The sequence below is a fragment of the Pseudopipra pipra genome, chromosome 6 (genome assembly GCF_036250125.1).
Source record: "Pseudopipra pipra isolate bDixPip1 chromosome 6, bDixPip1.hap1, whole genome shotgun sequence".
In the NCBI taxonomy this organism is placed as follows: Eukaryota; Metazoa; Chordata; class Aves; order Passeriformes; family Pipridae; genus Pseudopipra; species Pseudopipra pipra.
Window position 1 is genome coordinate 23,286,246 of NC_087554.1, and position 24,742 is coordinate 23,310,987.

General features: G+C 36.8%; 1 protein-coding gene across 1 annotated transcript in view; it reads left to right on the top strand.

The window, feature by feature from the left end:
- EXT2 (exostosin glycosyltransferase 2) overlaps positions 1 to 24,742 on the top strand; it is a 75,736-nt gene that overhangs the window by 29,915 nt on the left and 21,079 nt on the right. Inside the window, exons 8-9 of the mRNA XM_064657810.1 lie at positions 6,584 to 6,715; positions 16,244 to 16,433. Of these exons, the coding sequence (XP_064513880.1) occupies positions 6,584 to 6,715; positions 16,244 to 16,433 (322 nt within the window). The remainder of the gene's footprint in view (positions 1 to 6,583; positions 6,716 to 16,243; positions 16,434 to 24,742) is intronic.

The window sequence follows — 24,742 nt, forward strand, 5'->3', positions numbered from 1 at the left end:
ATGAAAATAAATCTGAAAACTTTTCAGTTTTTGGCAAGTTAGCATTATTTTACCAGTATTCTGTTGATTTAAAGGACTTGTCTCCATAGTCTATGTATGGAGACAAGAAACTAATTTTTACTTTCAGGTTGCAATTTCTGAAGAGTTTACCTCCGGTTTCAGGGAATTGCACTTTCCACCTCAAAAGTGACCCAACTTTCCAGAGTACATCTCTCTCACTTTTTTCATAGTCTGAAACACATTAATTATTTTGGAAAAACATAGCCTACATTTTGTTTGTTCTCATTTCAAACCTTCATGCCTCCCTGGGAAAAATGAGAGGATCTCAGGTTTTTACTGAAGACATAGCTTTAAGGGGAAAAAGGATCATGGCCTACAGCTAGTCACTTACTCTATCCTCTCATGCTCCCTTAATAAGAGGAGAACGAATTGTCTAGGAAGTATTTTAAGGTACCAGAGCTCTAAATGTCTCTCTGAATGACCCGATTTTTTTCCTGCACTGGTTACAGAGAAAAGATTGAGCCAGCCAGTTTTAGGTGTGTTGAACTTGATTGTGTGATATTGCCAAGGGTCCTAAACCAATTAAGCAATTTTTTTAACCCCAAATTGTTACCATTTTTGAGAAATAACTAAATACTGTCTAATTCATAATAGTATAAAGTCTTCTGAGGGTTTTTGTAAGCCTGTGTAAAAAAACCCAGATTGCACTGGTTTTAGCTGCCCCAGCTGGTATCATCTTTGCTGAAGAACTACGTATTGAAAGTAGTATGTATGATCAGCAAGGAAGTTGTTGAAACAGAGAACCAGATGTAGAAACAGTAAAGCAGTACAGAAAAAGGGTGCAGATTACAATTTATAAGCAGGAAAATGTGGGAACTTGGGGCTATAGAACCCAAAATTTATCTTGGGAAACTTTATAAAATGCTTGTTGCTCCAAAAGAGGAATTTATGCTTTCTTCAGTCCCATTTTGCAGAGGAGGTCAGTAGGGTGCTTGAGAGCTCAAGCTTGCTATCTGACTATTATATAACATCAGCTACCCTCATATGCATCTCTGGTATAGGGCAAACATAAAAATTCAATTTATCTTGAACCCCAGTAGCCCATCTAATTCTACTGGACAATGGAAATAGGCTAGGGCGAGGAAAGGTTGCCTGTGACCAATCCTAGTAGTTTACTTGATGGACAAAACTTGTTAGGTCTCACTAACTTAGAAAACATTTGATTATATTACAGTATGACATATAACTTGAGAAGGTCTTAGTGGATGCACTTACATGCACAGAGCTGTCAGATGCACAGCTGAGCTATAGATATTTATTGTAATAGCTTTTATATCTCTGCTGAAGGTACATGGTTTAGCAAGGGGTTGCTGCAGACAGTATCTTCGGTTACTTAGCCAAGTATTAATTTTATTAGTTTAAAGTTTCTATTTAGAAATTAAAAAAGAAGATAAACTTGTTTTCTTTTTTTTTTTTTTTTCCTGCTATCCATCCTAAAATTTGAAAGGAATAAAAGTAAGATCACCAAGCTTCCAGGCCAGTGCTGTTGCAGCATCTAGGCCACACTCTTTTCTTTGGCTAAACTTCTGTAATCCAGCTGGGAGTAAAAACCAGGAACATCAAGAGCCATCGAGAAGGGAAAGCATTTAAGCAGAGTCATCCTAGCCAGTGTGAAAGTCATATTTCAGGCCCTCATAAACCTTTTCAAGGCATTTTAGAAACACTGAACTGCTGCAGTGGGGCAGAATCTTACAGCATCATGGCGCCTGACCTAAAAGTTGAGAAAAGTGGTGGTTTATGGGCAGTTAAGTTTTACTACTCTTCTGTGAATTTTGGTTTTTTCCCCTTTTGCTAACTTTACCAACTCCCACCAAATCATGGGCTGTGAAAAGACAGGAAGCTAGAAAGTTCCTTTCATGGACTCTTTCCTCTTGATCTAAATGTTACAGAAAATAGTTCTTTCCTTGCCTCATGCCCAGTGTTTGTCTTTTCACAAACTAATCAAAAGATTTACGTTGATCTGTCTTGCCTTCTACACCGGAGCACCATTAGGGGCATTAACACTAGAACTTATAAACATTATATGAATGGGCTCTGTAATCTGATGCTATGCTGGCTTGTAAAGAGCTTATAAAGAGATGCTGGGCCCCCAAGTGTGTTTATTCCTAAGGAAAATAACACCTTCCCTAAATAAATGTTACTTTCAGTGAGTAGGCTACCCTGTTGCTGCCTGCTGCTGCCTGTTGTCTGCTATGAAAATAACTGCAAATTCCCCCTTCCCAAGCTCTTGCATGTACCGATATGTGCTGAATATTGTCAGTTTGGTTTCTTCATAGTCCGCTTGAACAAAGTCCCAGAACTGAAAAGTAGAGGAACTGAACTTTTGTTTTGGATGTTTGCTTATTTGGCTGAAGGAACATCTGTCTTTCAGATATTGCTAGTCTTTCTCAAGGTGTGAATGTGTATTTTTAGAGTATAAATTATAACACTATATTATATTAAACAATTTTGGCCTCTACATAAAGTTTTCATGGCTGATCTAATGAGGATGCAGCAGTTGAAAGTGGGGCAGGGAGGAAGAAAGGAAAGGCAACAACTTAGAACTACTTACTAATATGCCAGTGTTTGTGACCTTGGTCTGCAGAACTCACTGGTGAGAGGAGAGAGTTTGGCCTCCCATTCCTTAAGTCTATGGCTTCCATGATGAGGTTCTCATGGCTTTGCTAAATTTACTGCAGAAATTGAATTCAGGTGAATTAATTTCATGGGGAATCTATTGTGTAATGACAGTTTCCACTCACTTCAAACCTGTTGGGCAACCCAATAATACAATGTACTTCTCATGCTCAAACAAGTCATACAGTATGCTACATTTGACTCTTTGAAACATTGATAAAACTGTTACAGAATATAATGCTTTTCTGTCTTGCATTTGAATCTATCCTAAATTTTCTATTTATCCAGAAATTTCGAAGGGGAAGAGAAGTTACGTTTCTTAAATAGCTGTTTTCAGTTCCTAGTAATCAATGTACATTGATTTGTGTTGTTTTGGCAGTTGTACAAAGTACATGTTTGATCTCTGTTTACCACTTAGATTGCCTGTGACCTAGGCAATATGTAGGTGTATACAAAGTTAGCATTCTCTACAAGTCTGTGGTCCACATACTGTGTTTCCTTAGAAAATTTGGAAACCTCATCAAGCAGGCTTCTAGAGTACTAGAAGCTAATTTCAGTTCAAGTTGAAAGGAATGCTAGCCTTACTTGATCATAGTTGTAGTCTGTGTATATGTCTATGTGAAAGACAAGATCTAGGCTTATGGATTTTTTATTTCAAGATCCTGGAATGCACTCAGGTAGCTCTAATTAGTATATTACAATTACCATACCTTAAAAACACTGCCCAGTGTAATAATGTTACTCTTGAGTCCTCTTATTCATAGATATGGAAAAGACAAACAGATAACTCAGTAAAATTATGTAAGAATAATAAGTAAGTTGGCATAGAAGTCCGGAACAGATATCTTTGTTGTTGTTGTTACTCTCCTGTATCATGAATATGTTCATGGGATTTTTATCCCCTCTGTTTGTTACATTCCAGCAGAAGCTTTTCAACCTCACCAAGTAGAGCAGAAAATACATTTTAAATGAAATCAACATACATCTTCCCAATAGAAAACTTGCCCAAAATATTTAGTAACTCAGCATGTGGAGCAGCAGACACTAGCAAGCCATGTTAATCAGTTCTGCCTTATAAAAGCAAACAAGGTGGGGAGGAAGTAATGAGACCCTGAAACATCTGTTTGGGGACTTCAAATCCCCTTAGAAGGTTTTGAGTTCTGCCTTAAAGAAACACAACTCCAAAAATATTACAACCAACTGTGGGAACGTTTTATGGCTCTTTACAAAAAATTAATTTCATAAATATTAATTCCCTCTGCCCTCTTCTCCAGATTTGCTTCTGGTGTAAAGGTGTAATCTTGCCTGACATTGGAAGCATTCTTTGAGCAAGGAGAAGCTAGATCAGATCTATCCTAGTTTTGCTGAAGGAGGAAAACTAGCTTTGATTATTATGAAGCTAGATAATAATAGATATTACAGTATTAATAGACAATCTTAGAACGGTATAGGAATGCTGTCATTTAGTAACAGTGGAATACATAGTCCTGTGTGCATTTCACACTATTAATAGCTACTTGCTTATAAAGTTGTATGTCAATAGGTTATATAAAATAGTTTCTCCTTCTGCATAGTGCTGCTTATAGCTGTTGCTCTAATCACGTTCTAAACATGAAAATAAAATTTGAGGTCTGTGTTCTTACTCCTGTTTATTTAGAATACTTGAACGGTTGGCTGTTCTAGTTCATTTTAATTCTTATTCTGCTTCTGGTTTTGTTTTTAAATCAATTGCTGCTGAGTTCTGGATAATACATTTTTCCTAAGAAATGGAGCATGGGGAAAGGAATACTTATGCCTTTGCTTATCATGTGGTGTTTGCTTTATTTAGTGTCTTTTTATTTATTCTTAGCTGTTTATATAATTCTTCTGCTTTTACAGTTGGATGTAGCGTTCATTTTGTTCTGTGTTCTTGGTAATCAGCCTGTTATCCAGCTCTTAAGTCCTACTAGGGAAAGAAATAAGGAGAGGGAAGGGAATCCATTCTAGAGTGAAGTTACTTTGCACTCTCCCTGGGTAACAAGCTCAAGAGTAATGTCATTTTTGGGCATACTCATCAGTCTCTTAAATAAAATTTTGAAATAGTCTGAAATAGTTGGAGTTATGGCTGTTCTCTCAATCAAAGTGCGAAGTAGTGCTTCAGAGAACATTAATCTCTTTCCTAGTTTGTTTATTTAATTGTAATGTGGATTGTTTTCATCTTAAATATTTACAGAACTTTTCTGCAGAATCTGTTTTACAAACTACCCACAGAGTAGAGTTTTAGGGCTGGTGTTTTGACAAGAAGTCAGTAGTTCTGAATCCCATAGCTTACACTCAAAGGAAAGGAACGGGTAGCATAAGCATGAATATCTGCAAGTTTTTGCTTGTAAATTTTCATTTTCCATACTACTTGTAATCCTTCCTGTACACTGTTAGCTAGCCTAGGAATATTCCAAAAGAAAGTGTACATGTAGGAAGCACTGTTTGTCTTCTGTTAAAAAGTACTGACCTGCAGAATGACACATGTTGGCGCTTGTTAACAACAGCTAAACAAGAGTTATTTTTGGTTCATCCTAAGGTCTGTGCTTCCAGAAGCTTGGTATTCCTTCAGTAACTAAAAAAAAGTAAATAATACAGTAACTAAATAAGGTAAATAATATTATTTAATATTTTCATAGCATGTGATTAAAAATGGCTTGTTTGTAGAGCTTTTTTGCCATTTAAGAAATCTGTAACATGAGTAAAATAGCACTTGCCCGAATTTGTACATTGTCTTCAGTTGTATTCTGACTCTGAAAGCTTCTAAAGTTTCCAATTAAAAAAAAAAAAAATGCATTTTTTATTGTTCTACCTCCTACATGCAAACACATACTCTTATAGTTGATAATGAACCATAAGAAAATTGAAAATTAAATTACTTTCCGGACAATTCAGGTTCTGCCATTTCCCAAAGAAAAACTAGGTTAAAAAAAAATCATATTTCTTAGGCCAGAACTCTTGAACTACATTTATTGGTAAAGCATGTTTCCTTCTGGGTTGGATGGGGACATCCAGGATCATTTGATGGTTCTAGGCATTTAAAAAGTATGTTTATTTCTCTAACAGAGATAAGTCAGCATTTTCATTTCAAAACTCTTGCTTTTCTTTTAGCATTTCTGTCCCACACAGAAACTGGGACAAGATGAAAACTTGCTGCACAGGACCTTAGCTTGAGAATGATTCATCTGTGAAATTCAGAGCACCTGTGCATAACAATCTCATGCTTCATTTCACCAGTTTTACACTGCCTGTACTATAAATTAGCCAAGATTAACGATTGTAAAAAAATTGGCATGTGCATATACTTTTGTGTAAATATCTTAATATTTACTTGTATAAATAAAATTTGGTTTTTTGGAATGGGAAGGTATTAGTCTGGTAGGGTTCATGAGTACTGAAATTCTCTATCTGATCAACTGTCTCTAATATTGGTGTTAAAAAGTGACTTCTAAGTTCCACTTTTTAGGGAGAATGATTTTACTTGGCTATTTAGCTGCACTGTGGATTCCTCTGCCTTGGAAAAAAAATGAGTATAACAGCAATTTCTTCTGTTCTACAGTCAAACTGCTTTTGACATTTTTCAAGAGGAAAACATATGATGAAAGTGTGAAAATACCTGATTCCTTCAAGTATTCTCATTCTATTTAATCACTCAAAAATAATGCTGCTGCTTCTTTTTATTGGCTGTGAGTCATTTTATTCTGGGAGGTGGAGTTGAGTTGAAGCCTTCAGGCTCTGTGGAGATACTCTATCTACAATAAACATGCCTCCTAATTTAATTTCCACCTGACATGTAGAATTCATGGAACAGACTGTGCATGGCAAGCCAAAATTGATTGTTAAGCACTGGATCTGTGCAATGTGAAAGTGAACTTTATTCTCTTTACAGGCAAGGTGGTTCTGGGAAGCATATTTTAGATCAATGAAAGCAATTGCTCTCGCTACTCTTCAGATTATCAATGACAGAATTTACCCATATGCTGCCATTTCTTATGAAGAATGGAATGATCCCCCAGCTGTGGTAAGTAAATTCGTGTGATTTACTCATAAAACAAATTGTGGATGTGGTGGGGTTTTTTTTTGTATAAAAGGTATGTGCTATGAAACTTGGTAATAATTTTGTGTATGTGAATTTGTGTGTATATGTCTTGTGCTGGTAACTTGCACAGATGAAGCTAATATATTTTATGACAGCTGGCAAAATAACTAGCAGTTCGTTTTATGTCCTGGCACTGAAATGCAAACTTTTAACTTTTGCTGTAGCACACACTAAATTGCTTCCTTGTTTATATATTTATTTATTTTTCCTGTATGCATACATACACACATTTCTTTATTTCTGTTGAATTTAGGGAGTTTCTACTTAAAAATGTATGACCGCAGAGAAAATAGTCAGTGGAAATGCTGCAGATCTTAAACAATCTGCAAGGATCTTTTATATCATTATGTTGAAATAGCTAATTATTCCTATGCCTACAATTTTCTCCATGTTATTTCTTAATAATTTCTCTTATACAGAAACTGATGATCAAAGTTTTACTGTTTTTTTTTTTTTTGCCTTTTTTTTTTTTGTATGTTTGTTTGGTTTGGTGTTCTGTTTTGGTTTTTGTTTGGGTTTTTGTTTTTTGTTTGGTTGGTTGGTTTTTTGTTTGTTTGGTTTTTTTTAAAGTTTCACTGACTGAACCCACCTCTGTTACACTGGAGTATTAATTAACCTTTTGCACCAAGCAGCTGGTTCTGATTTTTTACTGTATAAAAGCCTGTAGATGTTTTTGACTCATAATCAGTTAATTTTCTCTGTGTCAAAGTACAAAAAATAGTTTTGTTTTACTAAGAAAACCAAAACTTGGTAACTGTCTTGCTTTATGATGGTTTAGAGGGAGTTTCTCTGAAAGCTGGGTAGGAGTGCTTCCAGGAGTAGAGTGTGTGTTACTTTAAACTCTTCAGGCTGATGGGTGTGAACAGTTGCTGACAAAGAGTTAGAAGCTCATTGCTGAGTTTCAGGAGTTGATTTTCCATTGCCTAGCCAAAGGCATTAATAATCTCCTGTTGTCATTGCTTGGAGAGGGAATGCGGCCCTTGTCAGTATTTAAGGACGAAATTAATCTGCACAAGATGTACTCCACAAGAAGGGGATCAGAGTATCTTAACACCTTTAGATTATGCTAGCAAAACCAAGCACCTTTAAATGGCTAGTAAAATAAAGAAAATGGCTAAAGAATCACTCACTTTTTAAAGGGAATGCAAAAATGTCTTCTCCAGGGTGCTCTCCTGTGCTTCTTTTTTAAAATAACTGTACTAGTCAGAATTCCACAGTTGGAGTCTGCTTGTTAGGGGAACAATGATCCGCTTGAGCCTGAGTGTGTTTCTCATCTAAGTTCCTGCCTAATATCCACTCATAGCACTGTTACAATTTCTAGTAAGCCTGGATGAAACATTATACTTGGAAAGAAGGTAGGTATGTACTTTTGAGGTAGCAGAAGATGGCAACTGTATCCTCTAACTCTGATAAGATGACAAAGTAACTAAAGATGGCTTGAATGTGCTTTTGATTTATGAGAATATTGCAGTATTCTTCTCTAAATAAACTCCATGACCGAAGCTTTTAAAGCAAATCATTTCAGGTCAGCCTCGGGGCCAGGATATATCTAACTGTTAAAATGAAGCACCTGCAAGTTGACATTAATATCACAATGAAAAGTGCGAGTAAGTGAGCGTTATAAATTCTTATGTTACTGGTCTAACTGAACTAACCTCCAAAACTTGCTGTGTGTATTCTGCCTTTGAACTCAGCTGATTCAGCATCGAGTTCCTTTAGCTCTGCTTATTGTTCCTTGTGCTGTTTTGGTCAGTAGGGACTAAGTGCAGTGCTCTTCTGTATGCTCTTGTTCCTGTTAGGTGGTTTAGATAGGAACACAAAGGTGCAGAAAGAATATATAGAAGCTGCAGGCACATTAGCAGAAGGTGCGGAGGTGGAATCACTGTTTTAAGGCAAGGGGCTTACTGAAATTAGCCAGAGATTTCTTTAATCAGTACAAGATTGTTAATAGGGCTCAGATCCCTGTGCTCTGAATAGTGAGGTTTTGAAAATGAGAGCATGGATTTGCTTATGGAATATTATATGGAAAATGCCAACTTTATAAACTTACTTACTAGGACTTGCTAGGTTTGTAAACTTACTTGTTAGGAAAAATTCACCTGTCTAACAGAAAGAAGATCTTGCTGTGCAAGATTATTATGCAGAGAATACTTAGAAAGAATCCTTGACCATGGTTGCTTGCCTGCCTGTCTCCTTGGTTTAAGATTTCTTTTTCTTTGTGTGCTTATAGGGGTTAATTTTGTTTAATATGTCACTAGGATCCTGAGAAGTAACAGAAAAAGAGTTTGGTAAAATGTTCTGATTACTAGTTGTTTTGTTGCTCAATTGTTACAGCTACTTCAGGTGTTAGATAAAGCAGTATAACCATTATTTCTACAATTAAGATAGCTCATAACTCTCCAAAGTGCACATTGTACTCTGCATTTTATTGAGCTATTGCAGCCTCATGAGTTTGCTTCCAAAGTTAGATTCATCGTCTGACTTCAGTCTATTTTCTATGATTTTGTATAGTTCTGCCATTTAGCATTTTGATGATAGTATTGTAGAATAGATTTTATTTTGAGTTAGCAAATACTTAGCAGATTGCAGCCTGTAAATATGTTGGATAAAAGATTTTTAGAGGCCTTAAGTATTCGATTAAGTAAGTTGTAACAGCAGCACCTATGAAAAAAAGCTGCATCTTTCACAAAAGGCTTCCACAAGTTTGTTGTCACTTGCAAAGTAGGACTGATAGGCTTCTCTTTGCTTTTTTTGAATTTTGATACTTCAGATTAGGAATTAAGACATATCTGCAAACTTACTAATGATTACATTCCCTTTACCATAAAATTGCATTGATTTTTGGACAGTCAGCATGAAAGTGATACTCACTTAAAATCAGTGAGGCATGCTCATGGATAGATCTGCACATAAATAAACCTTATTCCTGTTCCTCCTATATTTCTCAAGTCTCAACACAAATAAGCACCAGCCTATGTGTGTTGAGTCTGTAGTTTCCCCGAACACTTTAAACCACTATCAATAGGTACTGCTGCCCAAAGAAGCAATCCTGCACTCTTCTACGGTTGGATAATTTTTCTTTTAATGTACTACCTTCTTTTTGATTTTTCTAATTCACTTCTGATGAATTAGCCAAAATAATTTTCCTCATATAAAACTTATCAGGCAAAATAAAAAAAAAAAAAAAGGAGTGGGGTGTGGTGTAAGGGAGGGAGTGGGTAGCTGGAAGGCTGCTTTTCTTGGCATTAGTTAGACTTATATTGGCTCAAAATATTAGTGAGACTGTTGCCTGAGTATCTTCACTGAAGTGTGGATACAGCAGCAGTACAGGAGGGTGTTTTTCCAGGAGGGAGTATAAGGTACACAGAAGGTGAATGCATATAGGTTTAAATCCATATTTAGTACGTTGCACTGGGGAGGTGATCCAAGCACATTTATGTGTTTGTATGGGTTGACTGAAAACTGTTGGCCTTTCTAAAGAAAAAAAAAAGTTATAAAGTGGATTATTTTTCTACTCATTCACTGTCCCGTTGAGGAAATGGAAAACTAGTAGCATATAACATGCTAATATGTTATGGAATAGTACTTTGAATAAAAATGCACTATATTTCCTCCTTTTAATGAAGAGGAGCAAATGATACTTTTGGGGCCTGAAATTCTTTCCTGGACCATTTGAGTCCTTTATATGTCAGACAGTCTTTTGCTACAAGCATGAGAGTTTAATGTCTTTTGTATTTTTTGGGCTAGCCATTATCCACTAGGCAGAGGCAGTTGGTTATGTTCAAGTAGGCCAGAAAATGAACAGTTCTATGGTGTGCATTTTGATGGTTACCAGTTTGGGCTGGATTAGCAATAATGACTTATGTTTGAGATGTGATCTGTTATCTTCAATTAAGTAGTTTGTTATGTTCTAGTAGAGGTAAATTACTTCCTCACTTGTGCTTCTTTGTAGATAATTTAAATTCTCCTCTCTGCCTCACACCTTGCTAACGTATATGGGTTTCTGAAAAATGTATGACAGGGTTTTTCCAGATTTCTTCAGTTGCTTTTATTGAAATTCTTTCACGCCTGATTATAATATATATCTATGAAATATTAGAGGGTTGTTTTTTTTTTTTGTCAGGGGCTGCTTTTGAGCTATAACCTTGGATGATACAGAACAGAGTTTAATAATCACTTGAGAATATCGGTATGCTGAACAATAAACATACCAGATTTCATTTCTTCCAGTGAGGCAGAAAACAGCACTGTCATTGGTTTAAACTAAAATAGCAAAATTAACTTAGTGCCAAAAGTGCCGTTCATTTAGCAAAGCCTAAATAGGATGTTCATTTACAGAATAGTTTGTGGGTTCTGCCAATTACCAGGCACTTGACACTTGTAAAAAAATTAGACTATTCCCAACCTCTTTGACTAGTATTTTCTAGCTCTCAGTTTCCAGATAATGCCACTGTTACAACTGTACTTCCATCCTAGTACCATTTGTCATTTTCAAAGCATTAAGCAAATATTAACATACACTTTTTTATTTATCTGTAAATGAGAACAAGCTAGCACCTTTCTGGGCAGTGCACATCTGGTATTTTTTCCATTGAACAATATTAGATTTCTGTTTCTGCTGAATTTCCAGCTGCTTTGTGTGATGGTTTGAATCAACTGGATGAAATTTTGCTGTATTTATCATGTTAGAAGATAGGTATTCTTTTTATATTAAATAAATTTCACTTTATTGATGGTTTTTAGATGTTGATATTATGGATAAGTTGAGTATACCACATGTATTTGGCTGTAAATATTGATATTTTTATGTGAGTGGGGAACATGATCTAACAGTTGGTTCTTTAACTTACCTGCCCAGAGATTAGGATTCTTTTTTTACACAGGGGATTATTCTACAGTGTGTAGAAACTCCCGTGTGTCTTGTGGCTAATTTTTTTTTGGAGGAGGGTTTATGATCTTCATCAAAACATGAAATGTTGGCCCCTGCAACTTGGTTTGTGATTCTGCTGAACGTAAGCACTGAGGTTGGCTCTGGACAAGTAGAGAGGGTTAATTCCTTTGGTTTTGCCCTATGACCACTTGAGGATGGGAAGCATGATGAAATACTTTCTCAAAGTATTCAATAGGAACTTACCATAAATAATTGGGGAAAAATAGAATAAATCAAGGCTTTTTTTGGTCTGGTAATTCATAATTGAAACCACATTGAGGTTAGATTGATATTAAGAACAACCCTGAAAAAGCCTTAACTGCGGTGTCAGGGGATATATCTCTGTTTTGCTTAGATGTATGGAAGAACTGCTTAACTACTAAGTTCAACACACTGCTATCCTTACCTCTGCGCTTTTAAAAGACAGTGAGCTGTTGTTCAGACTGTGTGGTTTCGCTAATATTTGGTTTATAACAAGCCATCCAGGTGTTGAAAATAAAATACGCAGGAAGGAAAGCCCACTGTCTTGTTCATGGGAGCAGTGACATTTTATTCTTCTTAAGTGCTGTTGCTGAGTTTTTCCACTAAGTGATATCTGGGAAGTTCTTGATTCTTCTTTAAAATGGAACATCTTACATAGCCTTGTTTTCCTATAGACCATTCTGTGATGCAGTTTGTGGAATGAGTCTGCTATATCTTTCTGCAGGTCTTTCAGTGGTGAACACCCAAATCAGAAGTTTTGGGATGGGACTGAATCTAAGTTGTGTCTGATATTTTCCCAGTATCTTTGAGGCTCTGTAGCATTTTTGTGTTAGGATTGTCCATTTCTCAGTCTGGTTGTGCTCACTGATGTCCTGAAGCCCCCACCTATCTCCCTTCTGTATCTTGCTAAGAGTGGTCTGTTAAAAACTTCTCTGCCAAGTTAAACCTGAAGACTCCACATCGAGTCCAGTCTGAGCCTCCCACATAATGAGAATTTAGCACCCTTGATACCTTCTCCTTAATGTATTAACTTTTCCTGAAGTAGAATCAGGTTGTTTTTAATGACCAAAGGGGAGGACAGTATTTGATCTATCTATAATAAAGGAAGGTGCCTTGTTGCTAAGGCATTATTATACATGCACACTTGTAGAAAGCATGCACAGGACAGATGCAGCAGTCTGAATCCTTACATGTAGACATAACCATTCCTGACTTCTCCTCTCTTCCTAGCTTCAGGCTATTCCTAAATTCTCACTGTCACTCAGGTCCCACTGCTTCGGATTTTCATATGAACTGCAAAGAACTGTCAGGCAACTGAGACTGTGAGACTTAAGTGACATGAAATTACTCATAGGAAACTGGCATTTGAACTTGATCCTTTTTGCCCATAAAAATGATTCACAGCAAGTGACCTATTAATCTTGGATTAATTATCCTGGCTCTTCTAATGATATTATGGGAGGGCGATACTGAAGGGCTGTCTTATCCATAGCTGAGTGTCAGCACTTTGTCAAAGAAAGGTGATGGATGATCAATCTACTGTTGCTGTTTGCTCTCCTCTCTGAGAGTGAAAGTTCCTGTGAATTTCCATCAAGAATGTTAACAAAAATGAGAACAGGCACCACTTGGTTGCTTGAACAGTTACTGAGAGAACCCATCCCTATGTCATTAACCATTTCATGCTTTGCTACCATAATGGACATTTAATTAGGTTGCTGTTGAATTAATTGCCTGTATGGTTTGCTTTTCCCAAGCAGAAATCTGGAAGACTTTAGCAAATTATGGAGGCTTGAATTTGCCCGATTTCCTGCAGAAAGTGGGGTCAATAGGTCTCAGACTGTAGACACACTCTTCAGGCAGGCAGCAGGGGGTTGGCTCTTAATGGCACTTGAGAGATGGTTAATTGCCTTTTTGAAATGCTTTTCTCAAACGAGAGGCATGGTTCTCCCATCCATTAGTGTGTGTCTACAGGTTTTTCCCTCCCTCCATCATCCTTTAGTAGGTGCATGAGCAAAATCACCTCAAAAATTGACTTAGTTTTCCTAAGTTATGACCAGCAGGGGAGAATTTTCAAGCCTTTCTGAAAGTAGTAAAAGTTGGGATTTAAGTAACGTACCTAAAACTTAAGTTTTTAAGAGAAATAATGACCATTTTAGGTACATATGCATGTGCTTGCACACATATGCATGTGCTTGTATATGTATTTTTTTCTGTAAGTACCTAAAATAGTCTTAGATGATGGAAAAGGAATAATCCTTTTCAAAAGATATTATATCAAACAATTTGTTAGGAAGTGCTGTGGACATAGAAAAAGTTTCTAGAAAAACTTCAAATGGGAGCCATTAATCAAGGTAGCAATTCTCACCCATAAGTAATAAATAAAACATTGTCCATAGATTGCTCTACTAGTTATTTCTTCTTGTAGGGCAGAAACACAATATTTTCTTGGCATTCTGATTATGATGTTAAACCTCTGTTTCAAGTATTAATCAAAAGAGGTTTCTAAAAGTTGTTTCAAGAGGCTGCTTGACATTACCAGGGTCATTTGGATAATAGCAGTCTTGGGGTGGGGGTTGTGTGGAAACAAGTCTGTAGTAAAGCTTTAATGAGGTGAATTACACTCTGGTAACATTTAGATTGTGATTTGCTGCAGGAATTGAAGCTGCAGCGAAATGAGAGGGTGGTCTCTGTCTGCCACCAGTCATCTTGCACAATTAACAAAGTATGTACAAAAGCTTTCATTTTAGAAAATATAATAATCTGAAAGCAGATTTGTCTCTACATATGAGTTGCTGAAGTAATGGATGTATCTTTTCTGAATTACTAACTGTAGTCCTCTGCTGTCACAGGTAGCCATGTCCCTTTCATGAACCCAAGTTCCATATTGTACTGTTACTATTTCTACATTATCCTATTATTCCCGTTGGGTAAAAACTAGAGCTTCATGTTTTCCATTAGGAACCTCACAAACGGTTTAAGTTGAATGCAGCTTATACCAGACCTGATAAAACTATGTGTAGCTGAAGGCCAGTCTGTCTTTCTAACTATTTCAGGAAGTCTGAACATACTACTCCTAGTGACAGATCCTTGCCTAGAACATACCCTTAGACCATCCTGGACCAAACAGTGTCCCAGTTCTGTGCTTAACTTTCCCACCTCACATATTTATCCCTACTTCAGTTTTGATTTGTTCATAGAAGGAAATCATATTCACATCATATTTTTTTCTCCTTTGCCAAAATAGTCAAAATGTTATTATGTCTTTGAGTAAATAAGCTCTCTTTTCTCCTCATCCTTGAAATTATTCTAGTTAGAGGTGTCTAACCATTAAACATGGGAAGGTGATTTTTGGGTGTATAAAGTAACCACAGACTAAATAGCAAAACAGAAAATTGCAAAGTTTACTTCTTGCAAATATGAGCTGATAGCTTTGAATCTGTAAAACTTTCTTTCTTCCTGATACAAGCAAGCTTATGGTATGAGTTTAGCTGGAGATTTTCACAGTATTTCTGTAAACTGCTGGCAGTTACTAACTTCTTCTGAGTGTTCATAGTTTTTACAGGCTAGGATTCAAAACTTCCCTGCAAAACAGCATCACTAAGTTTCTGCTTTCCCAAAGGGTCTGGTTTTTCCCTTTGCTTCTCAGTCCGACCCCTGCTTGGAATGTCAGTTGGACTGCAAAAGTCGAAACTAAAATGCTGGTGCCCTCATTCTTGTCAAACGGTCCCTTAGTGCTTCTTCCCCCACGTTGTCAGCTCCAAAGGAGGTTGGCACATTCAGTGAGAATTTAGCTGCCTGTCTTGTCTTTTGCCAGCTGGGCTGGCTTCCTTATGCTGAGAATGTATTGAAGTAAGACCTTTAAAGTCTTAAAAGGGAAGCCCTAGTTAAAATTCACAAGAAGCAGATAACTCTCTGAAATTCATCTTTGCATCTCATGCCTTGTTTTATTTATTTATTTATTTAATGTAATAGATTGGGTTTTTCCACCATGGAACAAACTCAGCTTTGTAGAAGCTATTACATTATTCCACTTCATGCCTGCTTTTGCCCTTTTTGCTTGGGTGCACATTTTGTACCAGGTTTATGGTTTTGTTGCTTTGGTTTTGTCGTTAATGCTTTTTCACTTCTGAAATTGTAGTTCTGATTAAGTTTCTCTTTATTGAGTCCTGACTGTAAATATAGGTGTCTTGAAACAGTGATTAGTAAATGAGAATAGAGTCATGCCAGCTGGGTTTAGAATTTACCTTGGTTTTCCGTTTCCACAAATCTATCTGCCTCTTCCACTTTGTTTTTTACCGAAACCCTTACTTCTTTTCAATGTTACAGCTAGGCAAAAATGAAAATTGAATTAAGAAAGAGATTGGAATAAAGGTTTTGAGAAATTTCTGAAGTCCACTGTTGTCAGAATTGGAGAGTCAACCTGCCTGGTCTGAGCAAATTCCAATCTGATGGTTTGGTCCTGGATATATAAATTACTCCCTACTGTGAAAAGTCACTTTAATCAAATTGTTTTTCTGTTTTCTTGTTTTCCTTCACAGAAATGGAGCAGTGTGAGCAACCCACTCTTCCTTCCACTGATCCCACCTCAGTCCCAAGGTTTCACAGCTGTAGTTCTGACCTATGACCGAGTGGAGAGCCTTTTCCGAGTTATCACAGAGGTGTCTAAAGTGCCTAGTCTATCCAAATTGTTAGTTGTCTGGAACAACCAGAATAAGAATCCACCAGAAGGTAAGACCTTGTGGTAGGTGCAGTGGAGGAAGGTGAAAGGGGGCACAGCACCTGTTGCAGAATGACTTCTTTTCTACTTCATTAGTATTTGAGGAGTATTTCATGGTTCTTTCAAAATAATACATTTGAATTTTTTTGTGGCAATGTTTTTGAAAGTGAAATGAGAAAAACCGAAGTAGATGACAAGAAAAAAGCGTACCAGTGGTTGTGACTGCTAACTTCTGAATCAAAAGTAGCAAATACTATAGTTACAGAAACATTTCTGTCCTTAGCTTTTTTGAGGGGAGTGGCAAGGAGAGGCCTATCTTTGATTTGTCAATACTTGGTTTTATTTCTCTGTAGACTGTCTCTTGTCACGCTGTACATACTACTGCTGCTGGACCATTTTCTACAACAAATGTGGTTCAAAGCAGTGAAGTAGTTTGAATGCTTGGAGCTATGAAATAAGTGAATATTTTGACTGGTGAAATGAAAACTTGGGACATGTTGGGTGTCTAAAAAGGAATTCCCACACCACCAGAATATCTTGTGAAAATGCTACTCCTTGCCCAGTAAGACAACAGGTGCTGTCTTAAAATGTTTCTGTTTCTAACATGTATGATATACCGTGTTGCTCTTTATAGTGTTTGAGTGAATCTGGTGACATCTGCATGATATATTAATTTTTTTGAATTCATGCTTATTTTAAAATGAGGGCACATTCATGGACATTTTCCCAAATTATCTAAATGTGTAGATTTTTGGAAGAAAATTCGGTTTCAAAGATATATTAATGACTCCAGTGTGAACTCAGTGCTGTAAATTTCTCAATGAATTTGTTTAAATTTCAGTAGCTGAAGCGTGCTTTGTCAGCCTGGCATACTGCTGTATTGTATTCCCTCATGCCAGGACCTCAGTCTCAGGCTGCCCAGTCCTCACAGCTTGCTGCCTACATTTTCAAACCCAAGAACCTAAACCCCTGTTTTTCTGACTCCTTCCATGCAACCCCACTGCATGCTCCATGGCTGCTCTGTGTTTGACCAACTTCCTTCTTTCCCAGCCCTGGGCCACCTGCCTCATGAGGACGTGCTGCTCCTGGTCTTCTCCCAGGTCCTCAGCTGGAAACATAAGTCCTGGCATTGCTGAATTCCATTAGGAAATCACCATGAAGTAAATGAGAGGCATTGCCCCGTGTAAAGGAAGGTAGCTAGGCTTGGCCTTTGGTAGTCCTCTCCAGTGCTAGACAGACACTCCAACGCTACTAATTTTATTTCCATGCTTATTGCTTCCTAGGATGACCTTCTTCCAGATTCTGAACGCTAGTACTAAAATCCCGAGCATTGTGCTAGGCAATTAGGGCCTCCTCTTGTCATTCTGGATTAAATACTGTAGATAGAGTAGCTGTATATGAGCCTGGTTCTCATATGCTGTACATATGAATCTATCATTCTCATCTGAAAATGTGGTGATTTTGTGGGACAAGAAAAGTTGCCTTCTAGGAATACATGTTCAAAAAAAATGCTGTGTTGTGGATTCTTCTGTCTTCTGTAGTGTTAGGACTCCTCGCTTAGTAATTCTCTTTTCAGAGGCTTCAGCTGCTGCAGCATTCTACTGTTCACTTAGCTATTCTGCATAGCAGCAAGATACAATGTAAAGATAAATCCCTGACCACTTGTCTCAATTTACCATCTCCTAACTACTTCTCAGAGCCAAGCCATTGCTACCATTCACTTGGCTCATTTGCCATTTTGGCAACTTGCTCCAGTTTAAAGCACAGTAGTTTTATTGTTTGCTTTAAAAAGTGTTTTGTAATACTGCTATGCTAAATACCTTTAGTTTAGTGGGTTTTTAAATGTTTTACAGCCCTTTAGAGTAAAAATTGTTGCATATAAATTGATAACAACTGGAATTTTTGCAGTAAGAAGTTCTTTTCTAGAAGCAAAAAGGCTTAGTGCTATATTTAGTTACGTGATCACTGAATGCAGGTGGATTTGACCCAAATGAATTATTTCCACATTTCCATTGAGTCTGAGATAAAGAAGAGTTGAAGCAAATAGATCATTAGAATGACATTTTCTTTTAAATCATTGTATTAGTCTTGAAAGTTAAAGTGTGTTTAATTTTTAAATTAAAGTGTGTTTAATTCTGCCTCTATTACTGCTAAGTCATAAACTGGTTAAAAAAAAATAAAAAAGCCTTTACCTGTAGAGCTTAAAATTGTGGATTCAAGAGCACAGTTGAAAGCATAGGCAGTTTTGTCCTTGTATTAGCCTAAGCATTGCATTAAAGCGAATAACTATTTGTTTCTAGTGTCCCTTATCCCTTTATTGCTGTTACAACCATTGTAATCTCTTGGCCTATGGCTAGAGAGAGGTCAGTTTGATTAAATTACCTTGTTTTATTCCAGGTCCATGCAGAGCATTCCACTTGGCTCTTCAGCCAGTCTCTTGTTCAGTCTGTCTATTAGTGATCCTAATCCTAGGACTTCAAAGCTTCTGCTGTTTATAGCCTGTTAAAGCCAGGAAGTTTCTGATGGATTAGAACAAGGAATGAGTTTGAAGTTTGTAATGTGCACCACTGTCACTGGTAAAATCTGGTTTATTACCCTACAGTAGTATCTGCACTTTTATGGCTATTCTCTTTTAATTGGTTGTAGTAAAGCAGAGGTACTTAACCTTCTAGAGCATCAAATGCTGTATTTCTTGGTCCTTTCCATGTAAGGGACATGTTTCAGTACATAGGCAGATCTTGGCTTTTGTCGTTGCAACCCTTTGTGTGTTTACTTTTTTTTTCATGTGTAAATACGAGGGCTGGGTGAAGAGCATCCAAATTGCTTTCCTTAGAGAGTATGTAAACTAAATTGAGAACTGGATTTAAGTTTCCTGGGATATTGCTGGCATAGTGCCACACAAGTGACATGTAGCTGCTCCTTTCTTTCCTCTATCAACACCAGAAAAATATCAAAGCAATATGTATTGGAAATAGAAGGAATCTGCCCCTAGGAATGGAAAGTTTTGAAGTACATGCAAATTCTAAAAAGAATGTTGGTCTTTCATTTTGGGGGTTTTGTTTGTGGTTTTATTTGTTTGTGTTTTGGTGGTTTTGTTTTTGTTTGTTTGTTTGTTTGTTTTAGTAAATGCTATGTACTTGCAAAAATGCCTTTATATAATGAAACTCATGACTTAGGAGGAAAACAGAATAAAAATTAAAGACTCTAATTATTGTACAAAATTTAAGATCACAGAATCACAGAATGGATAAGGTTGGAAGAGACCACAGTGGGTCATCTGGTTCAACCTCCCTGCTCAGGCAGAGTCATCCTATGGCACAGAATTGCATCCAGAAAAAAAAGATACTGTACCCCTCAACAAATGCAATATTCCATAAGATAAAACCCCTTTTTACTTGTCCTCAGCATTTAGTAAAGTGTAAGTGAAAAGATGTATTTGTCGGCATGACCTGCAAATGAAGTAATGGTGATAATTTGTCAGATGAATGACAAGATGGAACTGTGGTCACTCTGCCATCAGTACTGCTGAGCATCCCTCAGGACACGTAAGGGGCTGTAGCTGAGCTTGCCTGCTGTGCTGTGTAGTGGTAACAGGTGTGGGGGGTGTGCAAGGTGTGTGGAAACAAACTCCTTGCAAACCTAGGCCCATCAGGACAGATGCAGCTCTGATACAACTGACAAATTTTTGGTCATATTGGCTGATAAGAAAGTAAGCAGGTAAGAGGGGAATGGATTAATTGAACACTTGACTGAAAAATTTTCAACCAAATAGCATATAAAAATGCAAAGTTGGAGATCTACATGTATGTGGGCTGGACATCAGTAGCACTGTTTTTCCCTTTGTCTTGTGAGTTTGCAAGGATCACTCTTGTAACTTAGCATGTTTGAGAGCTGTCTTGTGCAAGTCTGAACTTATCGTTCTGTGTTTTCTTTAGGATCAGTGAAAAGAAACAACACAAATCTATGAGCAACACAAATGTCTTGTGCAAACATTTTGAAGTTTACGGAGTGTTTTTGGTGGTAAAAATGTTGAATCTTATATAGGTGAAATAGCAGAGAGAAAATATCACACACAATAATGATTCTAATCTGGAACCTTAAAACTTTATAGCTTCAGCCTGTTCATCTTAAGTATTCTCTGGATTTAGAGAATGTGATCTCTGCTCTGTGTCTTTGGCTGAGTTTTGCATATTTTCTCTGCCATGCATTGTGTGCAAGAAGCCCATCAATCCAGCAGTAATGTCAGTAGGCCCATGACTGTGTGGATAATACTAATAAAAATATTAAAAGCTTTGAAATATTACAGAGAAAAAAAACCAATTTTTTTTTCCTCACTTGCTCTGCATCAATTAAAATAAACATTGTGGTCCAAGTGCCTGGTGCTGGGAATATTTGTATAGAAATGATGGTTTTCTCCGTCAGCCAAATACTTTTGTCCTTTCATTTGTATTTTTCTAAATTGCTAGTTCTGAAATTCAAGAAAATAATCTGTGATAGAAATTTCCACCAACATGTCATCACGTTTGTTTCAGACAAGTGAATAAAAGATTTTGTCTACCCATAAATTGTATTAAAATGTATAAATGCATTACTCTTAGTAAACACACAACAAGCTACAAATCACATGTGGTAGCTTGATTCCTTTGTAGGTTCAGTTTTATAAAAATTAAAAGCATATTTTAAGGAATGTGTCCTTCCTATCTCGTTGTGTTGGTAGTGGTTCCTGACGCTAAGTTGCTGACAAACTTGGAGTAAGATACAGACTATAAGGCTTATGATATTACTGAAATAATAATATTTGTATTTCTATTTTACGCTACTAATAGGCAACATTGATATAAACAGTTGGGGATAAGGAAACTGAGTATCCTTTGGATTACTATATCTTAAGGAAGCATTAACTTTAAAATAAAAATCTTCAGTGGCAGGTTTGTTTTTTTTCTGCATAGTGAGCCTTTAGTAGTCAACACTGATAGGAATTTTTTAACTTCTCTTTAAGTTTTGAATTAATTTGGCTTCTTGATGATGGATTTAATGCCATTTTCCTTGGTTAGCTAGAGAACTAATTCATGATGGTTTTAGTCTCCCGTAAGTCATCTTACAAACATTTTGCAATATTATTTCCTAAGAAAGTCTATAAAGTTAGCCTAATAAACCCATCTTAACAAAACTGGGCCCCAAATAGTGTCCTAGAAACAAATATTCTATTTTAATATATACAAGAGAAATTCTGTGCATTTCTGTAGAACAATATAATCACTGTAATGTAGGTAGAAAGCAACTGTTTTGAACTCTGGACAGACTTTTTCACTCAGCCGTTATGGAAAGAATTCTGGTAATGAATAGAGGTAACATGCTTGATGTTGTTGTTTCTGACAGTTTTTTGAAACTTCAGATTCCAGCTAAGTTCTGCCATTCAGTATTAGAATTATTATGAAAAAGTACTTAGTAGGTTTCGTCAAGAATGTTCAATTCATTGCATCCACGCAGACTACTGTAGACCACTTAGAATGAGCATCGGATAAGAGGTTGTACAAAAGATTAGGTATGAAAATTGAGTGTGGTGTATGGGATTCTGTGCAACTGCAGGTACATACAGCATGTTTAGAGATGTTTTGTGCCAGTTTATTATTGATCTTAGTCTACCTTGCACAACTTCTGTAAAGGTTTTTCCTTTTTATATTCCTAAGTGGGCTCCTTAGAAGTTTTGGGAAGTAAGAGCATACTGTGAATTAATACTCTGGAGCCAGGTTATCAGTCCTAAACAACACATATTGTTCTCTTCAAACTCCATATATCCATAGACTTGTATACACTCCAGAGAGCTTTATTTTCATAATTTACCTCTATCTTCTGCTGCATCACAGAAAGTCCTCACTGATTTTTTAGAAAATAAGGGTAGTCCCCAGTCCAAATATGCATTTTTATTTTTGTATTCTGAAAGGATCTCACGCCATGATGTGAGATTTCATCTGCCTTCCTGTCTTGGGCTTCTTTTGTCCTTGTCATACTCTGTTAAAGGATGCAGTGCCGTCTTACTGTAAGAATAAAGCCTATGCTTTTACCTTGGTTATAACAAAGTAGTAAACTGAGAATTTCCTCCATATATGTTTTACTAGTGCTGAGATTTCTCAGAACTTTCAAAGCAGTATCTGAAAATTCAAAATGTGACATCACAGAAGTGGCAGACCCTGTTTCTGACTTCTCTTTAAAGTGCATTCCTCCTGTGTGAAAAGTACAAATACTCTTCTTTTGTGGTTCTTTTAAAATAAATATAGGCAGTTTTAACCCTCCTGATGGATTCTAAAACTTTGATTTCTGAAGTGAGTTTGTCTTTTTTATTGACTTTATATTTCTTTTTGGAGTTCCTATGGCAAAGTGAATTTGTAATAATTAGATCTCTGAGTGGAACCTGCTGTCCTTTGTGATAGTCATTTTTGCCCAGACTGCTGAAGTGGCTACCCAGGTGTCATTGAGTCATGACACCTCCCATGCACTTCCATCTCCACAGGGACAGCAACCTTCAGTATCAAATCAGCCTCTAGGCAGCAAGTAGCCTTGTGCATTTTACATGCTGCAGAGTAACTAGTACCCTCATGTCTTATTCAAAGTTTATCCAAAATGCTTGCATTTTCTTTTCATTAGTTTAAGGCTAAATTCAGAAATATTATATTAAGTTTCCCAAAGCACAAATATTTGACAGTAACATACCCGTTGTTGAGAACTGGTCATTTTGAGAGACTTTCCAAGACCTTAGTAAATCATGTGGATTTAACAGGATTTACTGACATCCGAGATGAGTGCTGATTATAATTAGATTACATCTTCATTTTTCATACAGTTTTCATTACTTTTTCTTCTGTTACCATATTTTATGCAAGTGGCATTTCTGTTAGTAAGCTCTCAAAAGTTGATTTTTCTCAAGAGCTGGAAGTTAAAAGTGTATGTGCGCTTGTTTTTCTGAATTATTATTTTTCAGTCCTAGTGACTCTTCAGTTTCAATTTTTGTTACAGTATGTTCCTTTGTTGCAGTTGGGTTGTCATTTTTTTTTAACATGCAGTAGACAGGAAAGGAAATAAAGCCTGAATAAAAGGCTACTTAACATGTATAAAATGTAAACTTTGTTGATACTTATAAATACAAATTTTTGGTATTTTTGGGATCTAGGAGGCTACTTAAACTTATTTGATACCAATGCTGGGATTACATTTGGATAATTATAGGCAATTATCTAAAGGTCTTTAAGTAACTTGCAAACATTACACAGTCTGCAGTCTTTATGAGGCAGTGATATGTCTTTGTTAGGTACTATAAATGGGTATTTGCACATTATATGGTAAACCAGTAAGAAAGCAGTGAGCGGACTCAAGAGTACTAATTTGCAGTAAATGGTTCTGGTCATTCAGTGTTACTGACTCCTGAGGTTAGGATAACTAGTAAGCTGAAAATTTTGGAATTTCAGTGGTGTCCTACTGAGCTCATAACACTATAATTGGAATCAGTGCTCTGAAACATTTTTATTGTAGCCCCAAGGAACTTGCTGTATCTCCCCAGCTGTTGGGTGACTGTGACTTCCATTGGAGTCCATCAGTAATGGGGTTGAATCCTTTCAGCTGGATACTAATCAATATTATAAGCCATTCAAGTAGTGTGGTGTTGTTTGAGCTGATGCCTCATGCCTTCTGGTAGAAGGACAAGAGGTAAGTAAAACAGGACAAGAACGTGCATACATGTGAAATACATACCACAGTATACAAGACCACACAGATAAAGGTAGATTTTACAGTCACTTTTTTAATCCCACAATAGAAACCTCAGGGTAGGAAACTGAATAAAAATTTTGCCAATTAATATCACACTACATTTCTTCTCCTTTCTTTTGGCCACCCATGCATGCCAATCCTCCTTTTTAAAGTATAGCTCCAAGAAAAACTGACTTTTGAAGACTTACTGTGGTTTGGAAATACTGCTTTGTTTTCCCCAGTGAGGCACTGTTTGGACTCTGGTGTCTTTAAAAAAAGTGTGCAGCTTTGTGGGTTTTTGAGTGTTCTGTGAGCTGTTAAATCTGAGAGGCCCAGTGGCAATGAGGATGTGGACGTTCCTTCCCAAGAGCAAGTTTTACCTTTGCATATGGGATTGAAGCAGCTCCTCTTCTTCTCTGGTACTATCTATCTTCCTAGTGGAACAGACTGACAGTGGAAAGAGTGCAAAACTGTCTTGGAAGCAGATCTGATTCTTGGATTATAATGGAATTGGAAGTGCCCGTGCATAATTGTATCATGTTGAAACCCATTATTTTTGATGTTGTCTGTCAGCTAG